General features: G+C 41.1%; 1 protein-coding gene across 3 annotated transcripts; it reads left to right on the top strand.

The window, feature by feature from the left end:
• The first annotated feature begins 6,641 nt into the window (after positions 1–6,641).
• On the top strand, positions 6,642–16,518 carry LOC124646566 (DNA-directed RNA polymerase IV subunit 1-like). Of its 3 annotated transcripts, none has more exons than XM_047186671.1 (18): positions 6,642–6,739; positions 6,822–6,942; positions 7,021–7,145; positions 7,319–7,363; positions 7,438–7,698; positions 8,364–8,519; positions 8,927–9,064; positions 10,712–12,562; positions 12,648–12,817; positions 12,902–12,968; positions 13,066–13,184; positions 13,392–13,537; positions 13,803–14,029; positions 14,138–14,311; positions 14,408–14,545; positions 14,881–15,062; positions 15,157–15,268; positions 15,775–16,518. In XM_047186671.1, the coding sequence occupies exons 1-18, from the start codon at positions 6,656–6,658 to the stop codon at positions 15,940–15,942; spliced, it is 4,284 nt and encodes a 1,427-aa protein (XP_047042627.1). In that variant the 5' UTR covers positions 6,642–6,655; the 3' UTR covers positions 15,943–16,518. The 3 variants fall into 3 exon arrangements, with proteins under 3 accessions (XP_047042627.1, XP_047042625.1, XP_047042628.1); XM_047186669.1 differs by having other exon boundaries at positions 13,389–13,537; XM_047186672.1 differs by lacking the exons at positions 14,408–14,545; positions 14,881–15,062; positions 15,157–15,268; positions 15,775–16,518 and having other exon boundaries at positions 13,389–13,537; positions 13,803–13,974; positions 14,138–14,255.

The following is a 16,518-nucleotide window of genomic DNA, read 5'->3' as shown; positions in this document are numbered from 1 at the left end:
AAACTCGACGAAATTTTCATCAAGGAGGAACCAAAAAAAAAGGTGGACAAATCTTCGGGTTCATTGACTCGTCATTTTGTTCCGAGCAAGAGCATCAGTGATGTACCTGACAATATAGAATAACCAATATATTCAGCTGTCTCATTAAGCCCGAGAGAAAAATAGAAGAACCCGCAAAATGGGTCATTGCATCAGCCGAACAAGACACTTGACAAAATATTCTCAGAGCGTCAAAGTCGCGAATAATCTCTGAATGCCGCAAAACTTTGCGAAGGTAAGACCCCGGGATCCGTCTTGTGTGGCGTGGCATCGCCAAAGAGTGCGCTCTGCTACTTTTTTCCACATCAACAGATGTGAAGAAATATCCCGGCGGACGCGCTGTGGACCCGATAACATTACTGGAATTCGGATCATGGTAAGTCCTTAAGTGGCACGTGACGAATTACGCCAGGTCCCGAGATCATGTCCAGGGACGTGATCTTGAAGTAGGTTCTTGCGGGATTGCCACAAGAGCAGTTAACTGATACCTGATCCGTCAGATGAACCAGCCCCATTTACCATTATCCCTGAACAACATAAATAGTAATGGCCTGGAGTCGATAAAAAGAGGGGTTGCGCCCAGAAATATGGTTAAGTTCGTTATTGAGTACTACAACTTGAGTCTATGCCCAGGTGCAAAACACCTGCCCATAGGCTCGGGGGCTACTCTTATCAAGAGCATTGTTCACCCTCTCAATAAGATACAAGAAAGAGGAAAAATTGTGGAGTCGATTAAAAGCAAGTTGAGCCTACACCCAAGTGCAAACACTTGGCTGTAGCCTCGGGGGCTACTCCCGATCCAAGTGCAAACACTTGGCTGTAGCCTCGGGGGCTACTCCCATCGGGAGCGCTGGTCGCGCACCCGATAGAAAAATAACTTCGACAGCATCTACGACAATCAAGTTTTGTAGACTCAACTCGATTCTACGATTCGAGTGGAGCCTACTCCCATCGGGAGCCCATGGATTTCATCAAGTCCTCCAGAAATATAGTTAAGTTCTTCATCGAGTAGTACAACTTGAGTCTATGCCCAAGTGCAAGCACTTGCCCATAGACTCGGGGGCTACTCTCATCGGGAGCGCTGCCGCGCACCAGATAGAAAAATAATTTCAAGAATCGTCGACATCATCTACGCTACACATGATCCACGACAGGGACCTCGCCTTTGGAGATGATTATGCTTGGAGTCTCTACGCAAGTCTTCGACTTCCCTAGACACTCGGGGGCTACTGACATGGGTATACCCTTCGGGTACCCATTATTGGCATACCTGGATCGACTCGGCCCAATATGGAGAAGGCCCAACAAGGCAACTCGAAGAAGTAGTCGACTAGGACTCTTGTAAAAGCCTAGGCTGGTTGCATATATAAAGCTAGCCAGGGCACCCGATATAAGAGAGGCCAACAGATAGACAACATAGCTCCGCTTATGGCGGTATCCTGTAAACATACATATGATCATATAGTGGATTGCTAGCAGCACGTAGGGATCCTCCACCGAGGGGACCCGACGCTGGGTACGTCGGATGCCTAATCTCGTCCCCGGAATCTCCATCGTCGCTCTCTCCCGAAACCCAAGTCTACAATATGTAGGCATTGCCGAGGTGTTCCCTCGTCAAGGACCCCATTATTCCCCATAGGATGTAGCTCTTCTTTATTCTCTCTCCTTTATTATTGGCCTTGAAGATCTTGCCCTGTATCTTGATCCCTTTTATGATTCCTGAATCTTTTTGTGAAAAAATAGAGAGGAGATCTAGATTTACTACTCCAACAATCAAAATCTTCTCTTAGTGAGGGAAACCTACTAGATCTAGATCCTTGGAGTCTTTTGTAGATTTCTTCCCTTGCCCTTCCTCCCTTAATCCCCACAAGCTTTTGTAGCTTTGGTGGTATTTGGGAGTGAAGGATTGAGCACTTTTGTTCTTGCCATTGCATAAGGTGCAACAGTTTGAGTTATCTATGGAGATTCGGTGAAGTGAGAGTATGTGGGTGTTTTTTCTCAGGTACTTGTTCCACTTGGGTTCTTGGAACCCTAGCCGATTTGTTGGCCTTTCTGGCGTTGTGGCCTTTGTAACAGTGTGGCCTTTTGTGGTGTTCTGATCTTATTGGAAATTATTTGGGAGCCTCCAATTGTTGTGGAGTTTTCCTCAATCTTGTGACCTTTGTGTGGATTATTTGGGAGCCTCCAATTAAGTTGTGGAACTCTTCCTAAACTTGTACTTGTTCGGTGACCACCCTCAAGGGTCCCATAGTGGATCAAGGATTTCACTTTTGGTGGGAAGGCTCGAGAACAACACAGTGCGCCATTGTGGCATTTGAAGTGCCTTGTTCCGCCACTGCTCTCCAATGGAGAGTAGCGTCTGCAAGGGTGTGAACTTCGGGATATATCATTGTCTCTGCATGTCTCGGTTATTACTTAACCCGAGCTCCTTTACTTATGAACGTTTCTTTGTGACAGCCTTAGTGGTTGAAGTTGTATATCTTGCTATCACCTTGTTACTTGCCTTGCATAGCATAGGTTGTTGGTGCACATATATAAACCCTAGTTTGCAGGTTTTGTGCTTGACAAGTTAAACATTATTTTTATTCCGCACTTGCTCAAACATTATTTTTATTCCGCACTTGCTCAAGCTCCCAACGTAAAAAGTTCAACCGCATATTCACCCCCTCTCTAGGTGGCATCTTTGGTCTTTGAGAACCTATTCTATATATTTCAAGAGTGATATAAAGAGTTAGGGTTTGAAACTTTAGTGTGAAGTATTTTAACCATCCCATCTAATCTATTAACATCCCATGAAATAAGTCCAAGAGAATATTTAATCTTATGTCATAATTATATATTTATTATCTTATTTAAATTATGAGGAATTGTGTAAGTTGATTCTTTTTTTCATGATGTAATGATTTATGATTACCTTATTCGGCTCTCCATATATTTATATAAAATATCAATTGTTGTTGCCTATTCTATTCTACAAATCATAAAATATACTCTGAATACACAAACTAAAAGATGAGGCGACGTGGGTTTAGGCCAAAGAAGGAGCAAGTTTCAAAATCTTGTGACATTAATTATATTTTATATGGTCATAGTTTATATATCAGGCAATGTGTATTGCACTATTATAACAAAAAGTTGACTCGCAGGTTGTTTTATCTCAAGTTGACTCGCCGATTTTTTATATGCATACTGAAATTTTATTTGCACTCTTCTTTTCCCACTGTCGAATAATTTGGCCTCCATTAAATTGTTGACAAAATCTGGTAAGGTTTCATTACCTTAGCTACATATTTCCTATTTCACTAACTTTCCAATACATTTTATATTAGTGAACGAAGGGATTACTTTATTTCGTATCAAAAAAAGTTGTTACCATTTTAGCTGCAAGGCGAGGGGTGGGGGTGGGTGGCGAAGGGGTAGGTGGGACTGTGTGAGGTTAAATACGAACAATATAGCTAATGAAAAGGATACTGCCAAAAGTGCTACTAAATACAAGCCTTGACAAAAATAGTCATAATTGAGGCTTTGTTCCTAAGTTGGACTTTTTGCTAAATTTCGTGTGGGTAGAGATAATGAAAAGCGATACTCGTGGGTAGAGCTAATGAAAAGTGATGCTCTACATAGAACACTTTCTTGTCTGATAAGGTCAAACTATGAAATCAATAGGGACACATGATAATAGTGTTGGACATGAATTATACACAAAACCTCGGATGCGAGGCAATTCCTTTTTTTTACACTAGTGTCTCAAACAATGCCAGCACCTCATCCTCTGCCTAGGAGAAGTGATCAAACGATCAATGGCATATACTATAGGTCCATTGTACGGTGGTATTTTTTCCGGGTGACGAAAGTTTTCGCTAATCAAGCATAGACAACATACAGCCACAATAACAACGAATATGAGTTCGGCTGGACAATCACCACCCCATTTGCTCTACCCAAGTGTTGATTGAAGACATTCTGTTCCGACATCTTACTATATTAACACATAGTCTCTCGATCACCAGTGAGCGAAGTTCTCAACTTATCTACAATTTTTGTGTACCCTGGCCAACATCGATGCCTCGATTGGATTGCGGAGATAGCTTCAGCGCAATCTGAATCTAGTTTGGCCACCGTGGCGCAATGCCTTACCTACATGCCTCAAGTACCACTTCTCAAGCTTGTGGGGTAGACCTTCTAGGTTTAGCCATAATTAGTTGGACCCGTCAATGACGACGCACTGTTGTCTTCTTGTTGAAGGCATCACACGTAGTTCTTTTGAATTTTCTCTCCCAAGGAAATATTAATGATGAAATCCTACATGTGTTGTTGAAGGTGTGGCTTTGGCTCTTCTAGGTAGGTGTTGTTGAATTTTCTCTTGGCTTCGTCGTGCATGGACCATGTCACGTCATGCACGCATATAAGAGGCTAGTGTATCGTGCCTTACGGAGAGGACCGTTAAAGGTCACCATCCTTCATTGCCTAGCTTTATCCCACGTATCTTCTACCGTCTAACCTGTACATAAGAATCTCGTACATGGGTTTTCCTTTGCCACCAAACATCAGAAGCATGCATTATCTTTATACACCGTATCCATATGCATGTTCTCATGTAAAATTAGCGTGAAAACTAGTATGACATGTGAATGAAGATAATATGACATGAGGCGACAATGGATGCAAATATTATAGGATGAAGACCCAAGGTTTCATCAAATGCCTTACATTTTTTTAGGGTTTGAAAATGGTCTCATCATTAGGTGAGAGAACATTGAAAGGTGAATTTGGAGTGACTACTTTGGCTGTGTGGATGCTCTCATCTCAAAATTTGATCACACACGCAGATACATAGTTTTTTCTATAAAGAGTGTTTCATTACTTAAATAAGGTTTAAGCATATTACACCCGACCTCTCCATAATGAGGATGTACACATCCCAACTGATTCCAGCCGCACACAAATACATAGTTGGATCTATAAAAAATCAATTGATTAGTAAAACTAGGCCCAATCTATTGAAAGAAAAGCAAATCTACCTACCTAACTTATATCGCAAGGCTAGCCTCCAGATTGGTTTTGGTTTTATAACTTCCCCAAATAAAGCATCATATGTGCCGTAATTTCGCGCCATATTTGTTTTACCAAAAAAAATTAAGGAGGTCAAAGCGGCGCAAAACATGCATCCCCACATAAACAACCAAGGAAAAGAAAAAAACAACTAAAGCAATCATAAAAAAGAAACACAAACCAGAAGCAAAAACACAACATCTACATGTGAAACTACACACTCCACCGCTATCTAGACACCGCTATGTTAGGGCCGACACACCATGCCAGGCGTCTCAACGCCTTGGCGCAAACCAACTAATTGACTTAGATGACCGCATCAATGCAAGAAGATTCGGCAAGACGCCTTTGAACACACAACCAAGTTTAACCGTGGCATGGTTAAAACGAGAAAATGACGAGAGGTTCTTTCCTCCTGGTGGACGGTTTCGCCGTAGTTCCGCACCACAAAATCTTGGACATGAAGTTTGGTTCATCGACACGATATTTTGTCCTTATGATTACCATTTCGTTTGAGTTTGTAATATTTTTATGATGGAAAAGACACGGAAATAGAAAAAATACCTATGTAAAACAGATTGAAATGATTGAAGGTAAAAAAGAGAGACATTCATCGTCCCATCGGAGGGTCAGGATATAAAAATGCGTATGTAAAACAGATTGAAATGACTGGAGGTAAAAAAGGGACATTCAACGTCCCATCGGTGGGTCAGGAACCCCAGTCCGTATATATTCCCCCAAAATCCCAACTCCCTCCGTGCTCAGATTCCGAAAGCCCGAAACCCCAGACGCCCTTCCCTAGGAGGACACAGCGCCCAAACCCCGAGACAAATATTCTCGGGGGCGAGAGCTCCGCCCTTTTCGCACTGTGGCGGCGCTCCTCCCCAACCCACTAGGATTCCGCCAATTTCGTCGCCGTCACCAACGCTCGCCGTCGTCCTCTCCCGGCGCCTTCTTCGCCTCGAGTTTGTCGCCAGATTGGTACCGCATTTCCCTCGGCTTCTTCCTCGCGCGCGAATTGGCGTTGGGGCACGGCGAGGCGCCGCCGCGCTCCTGCCGCGGCTGGCTCCGAACGGACCGGACTAGGCGTCGCGTCCCTCCTCCCTTTGCAGGTGAGGAACCCCGGCCTTCTTATCTTCTCTCCGGATCCTGGAAGGGGTTTTTTACCCTCTATTCAAATTTTCCCTTGCGAATCCTGAGCCAAACGAATTGTGTTGCCGAATTCCTGTGTGCAAACGAATTGTTCTCTCTGACCAAGCATTTGAGCTTTTCCCCTGTTTTTCCTCCTCTTGCCACGCGCATTTCAGCTTTTCCCCTGTTTTTCCTCCAAACGGTTCTTGCAGAATTCCTTTTCCTGAATATAATAAATTTTCCCTAGCTGTCCTCCTTGCAATAGAAAACACGTTAGTTGTCTGCTCCAGATCCTATTTCCATAGCAATGCATGTAGAAATTTGATGTTCCATCAACCTATTTTCACCTTCCATTAAGATTTAGACTATACTTTTATCATGTCATGATCTGCTTCTGTCAATATGACATCATCTTCTATCCTCGCTGTGCAGGATGGATGAGCTAAATAATCAAATGGACCGCCCTGCCGCTGTGCTCAAGGCCATAAAATTCGATCTCATGACCAGTACAGATATGGTAAAGCCTCGACTCTGCCTTGACTAGACTTTTTACACGCTTAATGAAAGAGAAAATACTTAAAACCCGCATGCATTTCCAGGAAAGGGTAAGCAGCGCGACCATTACAGACCCATCTGACGTGACCAGCGCCAAGCTGGGATTGCCAAACGGGGCACCACAGTGCGAGACTTGTGGGGCGCAAAACGTGCGTGGCTGCGATGGTGAGTAATATTAACTATTCAGAATCACCTGATGTGGTCCTCTTCAATCCGAAATAAACTGATTTGTCAAATTGTTAGGCCATTCGGGCGCCATGAAGCTGCCGGCAACTGTGCTCAGCCCGTATTTTATCGAGGAAGTTGCTCGGTTGCTGAATCAGATATGTCCCGGCTGTCACACTCCAAAGCAAAACAGGGATTCTAAGGTTTGCACTAATCTAGATTAACCTAGTTTTATCCTGATTAAGCAATTTATCCTCTTCTGTAAAAAAAATGATACAGATACTATGCTTATGGAAGCACTTCTTTTTTTTGGTATATATCAGATTGGTGCATATTTATTTCTCTTACATGTTGATTTCTGTTGTTGTTATTGAAGAAATCAGACAGTGCCACAAGTCAAGCAACCTGCAAATATTGCTCAGTAAGTGCATGTCCATATGATTTGGTCCGTATTTCTGACCTATTGCATTAACCTTGGACTTTTTTACTGAGCAGAAGGATGGCGCTAAACTTTATCCAAGTGTTATCTTTAAGACGCTGAAAAGTCCAAGAATAATTCTGTCCAGGAAAAAATTTCAACGTAACCCTGCCGTTATGGACAAAGTTTCGATTACGGCAGAAGTTGCTGACAGAGTGACAAATAAGTTCAAGAATAATGGTTCACCTGAAGTTCTTCCCCACGATTATTGGGATTTTCTACCTCATCACCAGCCCCCTCAATCAAATACAACCAGGATATTATTGTCTCCTCATCAAGTAAGTATTAGCTATTCAATTTGTTAGTCTGTTCTGTGTTGGCTTGCATAGTAAATTTGGAAATGATGCTAAATTGTCTCCTTTTTTTTGTCAAAGTATTCCTCCTTGCCATATTTGTCTCAAGTGGCAGTTCACAAACTGGGGATGCAAAGTGTATGAAATCATAGGAAAATTTACGGTTTCATGTACTGTTTCAAATATTTACAACCTACAGAAATCCCAACAAATATCGCTCGCAAACATAAAACATAACCAACATCATGAGTTCCTGAAATACAACATCTTGACCGCACAATAGTTTTGCATGATCATTAAAGCAATATGCTTGATTAAACATGATGCATTACCAACTTGCTGCATAACATCAGACCCAGGGTGTCCTAATATGGTGAAATATTCGCTCAATCACTTTTAATCATGATTTCCTTCTAGTCTGTTCAGTTTGGGGCGAGTGGATTGCAGTATTGTTAAGTGAAAAGGGGAAAGTAGGTCCAATACTATTTTCGTAAAGCTTTTTGAGAAGTTGGTATGCATATTCATGTCAGCCATTGAACTGGTATGCTGTGCTACATCATATTTTTATCAAAAGAAAAGGGCAAAAAGCTAGCCAGAATTGAAAATTATTTCTTATGATTAAGTCCTTGTTTCCTTTATCATATTTGCAGGTCTTTCACATGCTGAAACAACTTGATCCTGAGCTTATTCACAAGTTTGCTTCAAGGCGGGCGCTACTGTTCCTGTCGTGTTTGCCGGTGACTCCTAACTGCCATCGTGTGGCAGAGATGCCCTACGGGTTTTCAGACGGACCTCGCTTAACTTATGTAAGTGCTACCTCTGTTAGGTGAAGTTTTATTCAATTTTTTTTTGTATCATCCCTTCAATGATTTCTAATCACTTCTATGTTGAGTACCTTTGCTAAATGCAACATAACCCTTTTTTTTATGGTGAAAGGATTAAAATCTGATAGTGAGTCAATAACCAGTCATTTAGTCAATGCAAGAGCCTGGGTTACTTTTGTATATCTTGTGAAATGTTTTTTCATGATTCTTTCTATTAGTCTTACACAACCGTGTTGCCAAATGGATGCAGTATTTTCTCTGGTTTCCTTTTAGGTTTGTTGAGAATGCATGTTTTATTGTGGTGTGATGCATATACTCAGCACACATATGTATGGTGTTGCTCTCACAGTTATGGACTCATATGTTTGTTCATTCCATGTTTGGATTAGGATGACCTGACAAAAGCTTATAAGAGGACTGTTGATGTCAGTAGGAAAGTTGATGACTACCGTCAGTATCCACAGTTCAATCTTCTTGCAAGTTCACTTGTCACAAGCCGAGTTATGGATTGCTTGAAATCATCCAAGGCAAGAAATCTTATCTTGTTTTTATTTTGATATATCCATGCTGCATGATTGTATATACTCCCTCCGTTCTAAAATAAGTGTCACAACTTTATCTAGATACGGATGTATCTACAATTAAAATCCATCTAGATACACCCGAATCTAGACAAAACTGCGACAGTTATTTTAGAACGGAGGTAGTATATATATGTATATCTCTGTTGCAAGATTCACATGACATGATGCACATTATCCTGATAGTTTTCACTTTCTCAATATTAATGAAATTACACACTGCCGAGCCTCGGTACAGTTTTCCCATTGTAGTATTTCTTCACCCCTGCCCCCCTCCCACGAGCATAAGACCATGCACTATGTGTATGCAGTTCAAGAAAAAGATTGAATCGGTTGTGTTTTGCTGCTAAGTGTGGCATCGGTTCAAAGCAGTGATGGGACCCATCCCTGTTTAAAGCTCTTCCTCCATGGCTGGGTTACATGGTGTTCACTGCCGATTGGCTTTGCATGTGACATGTCAGATTAGAAACCTTAGTTTAACAGAGGAATCGGACTAGAACCGAACCAAGACAGTGGTTCGCTTCTCTGCACTGAAGCTTTGAATCGGTTCCCTGTTATGTATTGAACCGGCTCATAGAGCTCTTTGAATCGCTTTTCGACCACGTAGTGAATGGCCTAAGACTGTCAAAAAAGCTCTGGCTTGTCAAACAGTTAGAGCTTGATTTGTTATATGCTTGGCTTGAAGGCTAACCAAGCCGAGATCAAGCCTGCCTTGAAGCTCGCAAGCATTTGGCTCGAGCTCGATAAAGCTCTGTAGCAGTGTAGCTCACTTCTCGTTCAAAGATACTAGACATGGGTACTCGGCATCTTAGCCCAACATGTTGTAGCCCAGTATATAGCTTAGAAGCTCACGAGCTCGTATTGTTGAAAGAGAAAAACAAAAGGAAGAGCCTACGTGGGGTATTAAAGCTTCGCAGCTGGTACAGCCCATATTTGAAGCTAGCACCGTGCCAGACGGCACAATAAACTCTTTCAGTACCACCTCGCTCGTGGTAGAAGTGTGTCTGTTGAGCATCAGCCATAAAAGCAAAGGCTGGAAGCCAGAGTCTAATGCAAGAGAAGTGCAACCTACTCCTGTCCTGAGCGAATAGTTGTGAGCACTATTAACTTCTCGAGCCAAACTATGGGCTCGAGGTGCTGGAAGAACCATCATACGACTTCTTAATATGGTTGGATAAGGTATGTTTGTTCGGAAGAATTCCATGCTTATTTTGTTCCCGCGCATGCATGTGTAGTTATGCTTATGCACATATTACCTTATAATTTGGTTTCCATTTATGTCCATCCCTTTTCATTTACATGGTTTCCAACTTTGTGATATATAACTTTTGGCACATTGCATGATTGTAGTTGAAATACTGTAGGCACTAGTTACTTAGAGCTTGTTCAATCTTCCACCTTGATATGCAGCGTCTATATACTGATTAAACACGTGTGGCAAAGTATCTTTTTTCTCCTTCCCAGTCCCTGTCAAGGTTTAATCCAGTTAATGTTGAAGGATGAGTATGAATTTCTTTTGGAACAAGGATGAGTATACACGTTACAGTTTTAGAAGGGACTACGTAATTTGATGTTATTTTATGTCTTTTGCAGTTACACTCTAAAAAGACAGATAATGAATCATCAACGGGCATGTATGGAACTAAATGGTTGAAGGATGCCATTCTCAGCAAACGATCGGATAATGCATTTCGGAGTACTATGGTCGGTGATCCCAAGATTAGATTACATGAAATCGGCATCCCAATGGATTTCGCTTCGAACTTGGTTGTTTCTGAGCATGTTAATTCTTACAACTTCAAAAGCATAAATGTGAAGTGCAACCTTCACCTTCTTTCCAAGGAAATACTGTTCACTCGGCGCAATGAACAGCTAATTCATGTTAAGAAGGCAAATCAGCTACAAATTGGTGACATTGTGTACAGGCTATTGCAGGATGGTGATCTTATTCTTATCAATAGGCCACCGTCAGTACATCAACACTCGCTTATTGCACTCTCTGCAAAGTTACTACCAGTTCAGTCGGTTGTTTCAATCAATCCACTGTGCTGTGCCCCTTTTATGGGAGATTTTGATGGGGATTGTTTACATGGATATGTCCCACAGTCTATACGATCAAGAGTTGAGCTTGGAGAGCTAGTAAGCTTAAGCAACCAACTGTTGAATGTGCAAGACGGACGAAGTGTGGTGTCCTTAACACATGATTCTTTAGCTGCTGCACATTTGTTAACAAGCTCAGATATTTTATTTAAGAAGACTGAGTTTCAGCAACTTCAAATGTTATGCCATTCACTCTCGCTGACACCAATGCCATCAATAGTTAAATCAATGAACTCTCAAGCTTCACTGTGGACTGGCAAGCAGTTGTTCGGCATGCTGCTTCCTTCTGGTATGAATTTTAGTATTGATCCCAAGTTACAGATCATAGACGGTGAAGTACTTTCCTGCTCTTCTGAAGCTTTTTGGCTACAGAGTAACACATCTGGCCTTTTCTCTGCCATGTTCAAACAATATGGTCCCGAGGCTCTTCAGTTCCTGTCATCTGCTCAGGATATACTATGTGAATTCTTAACCATGAAGGGCTTAAGTGTCTCTCTTTCAGATTTTTATCTGTTTTCGGATCATTACTCACGGAGAAAACTTTTCGATGAAGTTAATCTAGCATTGGATGAGGCTGAAGAGGCTTTTCTTGTCAAACAGCTATTGCTAAGCCCAAATTCCATACCAAATCTCAAGTGTTATGATGACTGTGCTAATCTATCAACTTTTTATAAACACTCTGATTTCATTCAGAACAGTCTACCAATGATGAAAGCTTCAATCATGGCATTTAAGAGTGTCTTCAGTGATCTTCTTAAGATGGTGCAACAGCACACGAGTAAAGATAATTCAATGAGGGTGATGATGAATGCAGGAAGTAAGGGTAGCATGCTGAAGTTTGTGCAACAAACTGCATGTGTCGGTCTTCAACTTCCAGCAAGGAAATTTCCGTTTAGAATTCCTTCAGAAATCTCAAGTGCTAGCTGGAATAGACATAAATCATTGGATAATGACATTGCCGAGGGAAAGGGTGAATGCTTGGGAGGCCAGAACTCATATGCTGTGATCAGGAATTCTTTTATAGATGGTTTAAATCCGTTAGAGTGTCTTCTGCATTCCATTGCTGGCAGGGCAAATTTCTTCAGTGAGAATGCAGATGTTCCTGGAACATTAACAAGAAAACTAATGTATCACTTGAGAGATACATATGTTGCTTATGATGGGACTGTTAGGAGTTCTTATGGGCAGCAAATAACGCAATTCACTTATGATACTGCTGAAAACATGTACACTGATGGTGCCCCTGTTGGTTCTTGGGCTGCTGGTTCCATTTCAGAAGCTGCATATGGAGCTTTGGATCACCCAGTGAACAGTTTAGAAGACTCTCCCCTCATGAATTTGCAGGTTAAATTCTCTTACTTTTCTTTCATGGCCCATTAGTATTGTGCTTTTTTCTTTATTTCTTATGCTATATTAACTTTATTGTCAGGATGTATTAAAGTGCCAGAAGGGTGCTAATTCTCTGGATCATTTTGGTTTGCTTTTCCTATCAAAGAATCTAAAGAAGTATAGATATGGTCCAGAGTATGCATCACTAGAAGTTAAGGATCATCTCGAACCAGTGAAGTTCTCCGATTTGGTTGAGACCGTCATGATTCTGTTAGTACATTTAAATCATCATTGTTTCCTTATCACTTGACCTGTAATGCTGTTTAATTAAAAAAATCACATTTTGTTATGCAGATATGGCGGCCGTGGTGTACAGACAGCAAAAGAGAGCCCATGGATCACTCATTTTCATATAAGCAAGGTCTTATTCTTTTCAAGTTAAATGGTCACATGTTCTGTTTTGTAGGGAACATTAGGTTGGTTCCTGCATACTTGTTTAAACTTGTACATACATGCAGGAAATGATGAAGAGAAAAAAATTGGGATTAAGATTTGTTGTAGACGAGCTTACAGAACAATATGATTCCAAGGGCTATCAGTCAAGCAACATGTTCCCTCAAGTATATATTTCGAAGTGGTAAGTTCTAAAGAAAATATCATGCATTTTAGATGTGAGGTGGCTTTTAGGCTGTAAAATGTTTATCGTCTTTTAACACTTGGTACTGCAGCTATTTTAGAATTATATGTGGTCTATGTTGTTATGTGAGTGCCTATTTTATTTTTCCTTTTTTGTGTGGTTACTGCAATGTATCTTATGACCCGTAATACCTCTACCCTCCAGCAGCAAAGGTTCTGCTGGCAATGAGAAGTGTTTTAACGACCAGACTTGTTGCATCACTGTGGTAACAGAGGACGATTCCAACTCAACGTCTCAATTGGACACTATCAAGAAAAGGGTGATCCCAAAGCTCCTGTCCATGCTAGTGAAAGGTAATTATGTTTTGATAGATTTTTCCAAACACCTTCTCAATACCTTTGCCAAGGAGCCCTTGCTATTGCTTAAAAGAATTCCTTACTAGGATCGAGTTCTAGATGTATAATGTTCTTTTTCTGTGTTATATGGTACAAAGTGAAGTTGTTTCAGATGCAACTTGTATGATAGGGTCTTCTTACATTCTGGGAATTGCGAGGACCGTCTTCAATGCAAAATACACGGATAATATTTGATGTATACTGCTTGTTTTTTCCTTTGCAGGATTTTTGGAATTTAAGGATGTTGAGATCCAGTGTCAGCAAGACAATGAACTTGTTGTGAAAGTTGGTATGTCGGAGCATTGCAAAAGCGGGGAGTTCTGGGCTGATCTACAAAATGCTTGTGTTGCAATAATGGAGTTGATTGATTGGGAGCGGAGCCGACCAGGGAGCGTGTATGATATTTCTTGCTCATATGGCGTAGACTCGGCGTGGAATTTTTTTGTTGAAGTATATATATTTACTTCTCTCTGTTTTGTTTTTCGCTTTTCCTACATTTGGGTTAATTGCCTGATAATTTCCTCTATAGCATTTCATTTTCCTTTATTCCCTGTACAGTCTTTAAGATCAAAAACTGATGATATTGGAAAGAATATCCATCGGGAGCACTTGTTGGTTGTGGCAGATAGTTTATCTGTAAGTGGGCAGTTCCATGGGCTAAGCAGTCAAGGCTTAAAGCAACAGCGGACTCGATTATCAGTTTCATCTCCATTTTCTGAAGCTTGTTTCTCTGTGAGTAATATATGCTATTCTGAGTGTTTGTTTCCTCGAAGATTTTCCTTTTAGAGTGCAGTGAACAATTTTTTTATCTGATATTATTTTCTGCAGAGGCCTGCACAAAGTTTTATAAATGCTGCAAAGCAATGTTCAGTGGACAATCTCTGTGGTACTGTAGATGCAATGGCCTGGGGCAAAGAGCCTTTTGCCGGAACATCGGGTCCTTTCGAGATTATATATTCTGGGAAGGTATGTAATGTTACTGATGCCAAATTTAGGCACAACATCCTTTTAGAGGCATTTCATTGTGCTCCCAAAATGTCAACACAGTCAAAGCAAATTGAGGGCTTCATATGCAATCACCATGTACTCGACTGCAACAAACCAGTGCAGTTTAGTCTTTGAGGGCATAGTTTCAAATATGTTTTACCAGATTGCTGTCCATGGCCAGGATAATCAATAGTGTTTACCTGTGATATTTGGATTATTTTGTACTAATGAACCAATCCTGGCCAAGTGATAATCGGATAAAAAATACACTGTCATGCTTTCTACTTGGATGGTAACATTTAATTCTCCTGCAGGCGCATGAACCCCTACAGAATGAGAACATCTATGACATTCTACATAACGCTGAAGTTCGAGATGCTGCTATCTCCAATGGTGGTGGCACCATATCTGAGGAACAGGATTTTCTTAGTGCAAGGGTTGGTACATGGGACAACATTATTGATATGCGCACTTGCTTGCAGAACATGCTAATAGAGTAAGGCCCCCATCACGTTCCATGGATTGTATTTTGCATATTAGTTTTATCTTGTGTACCTTCCTATATGATATCATGTTTTACTTGCATGAAGGTACAAACTAAATGAATATGTCACGGAGCTAGATAAATCACGCATAATTGAGGCCCTGAGATTTCATCCAAGAGGGCATGAAAAGATTGGTGCTGGAATAAGGGATATAAAGGTATGTACTTATTGGAAATGCATTTTTGGGTTTTCATAGCTTCACCACTCTACAGTTCTACTGATCTGAATTTAGTTGATTATGAATGTATTAATATGATTTGGCTCGTGTCTTCGAAAAGTAGGATTGGTTTCACACCATTGTGTCCATCTTTTTTTATTTAACAAATGTGCTAATATTCTTGGAGTTTAACATGCAAATGTGCCAATTAGCTGTCCATTTAATGTGAAAAAGGATTATGTTAGTTTATTTCAATTATGCTTTTCCTTTGTTAAGTTTGCTCGATTTCCCCCAATGTTTCTACCATTGCCAGGTTTTGCCCCATGGTTGTATGAACAATAATGCTTTCCCTTCGTTAAGTTTGCTCGATTTTCGGTATCTATCGTTGCCAGCTCCAGTCGATGCATCCATATTTTAAGTACCATTTCTGCAGTGCATTGTGGCTACTCCTGAGTATCAGTATATTTTGACTGTGTGATCAAAACTAGTTCTGCTCTTGCTTGCAGATCGGACACCATCCTAGTCACCCAGGCACAAGGTGCTTCCTTTTGGTACGGGATGACAATACGACTGAAGATTTCTCTTACAGGAAATGCGTCCAGGAGGCTGCGAATTCCATCTCGCCTCAGCTAGGAAGTTACGTGAAGAATATTCTACAGAATAGAGCAGTTTGATCAGACTGCAAGTAGAGAGCTTTTGATCTTCTATTTTTCGACAAAGAACTGTTGGACAGAAGTGGAGGATGCTCAGTTATCCCAGAGAACAATGAACTGCCGAAGAATGGAATGCTCCTTCGCCACCGTTTTGTGATAGGAAAATGCAGACATGTTGTGATAGGAGAAAGCAGACATGCTGTGATAGGAAAAGTATGTTGTCCTCAGAGGACGATGCCATTTTGTTTTTTTGTTGTTGTACAACTTTTTTCTCCCCCCCCTAGCATTAGCATCTCGAGAGTTGGAAAGTAAGAGGCTCCCATCAGTCAATACTCTTGGCCCAAAACACTGTGGGTTCAAGTTTTAAGCGAGATCCTGCCAATATCCCGCTTTTAGTTCATTTGGGGATTTCTAGTTTAACTTTTGAGGCTAAATTTTAAACTAGAAAGTCCTAAATAAGCTAGAAGCTGGATATTGGCGGGATCCCGCTTACATCCCTGCTCAAGTTCGAGCGGGGTACATAAGTCATGCCTTAGTGTGCTTGGAATAAAAAATAAAGTGGATACCCCTTCTTGGGATGTGTTCCAAAAATTACCA

Source organism: Lolium rigidum, chromosome 4 (genome assembly GCF_022539505.1).
Source record: "Lolium rigidum isolate FL_2022 chromosome 4, APGP_CSIRO_Lrig_0.1, whole genome shotgun sequence".
Lineage (NCBI taxonomy): Eukaryota > Viridiplantae > Streptophyta > Magnoliopsida > Poales > Poaceae > Lolium > Lolium rigidum.
This window is presented reverse-complemented; position numbering and strand designations above follow the sequence as displayed.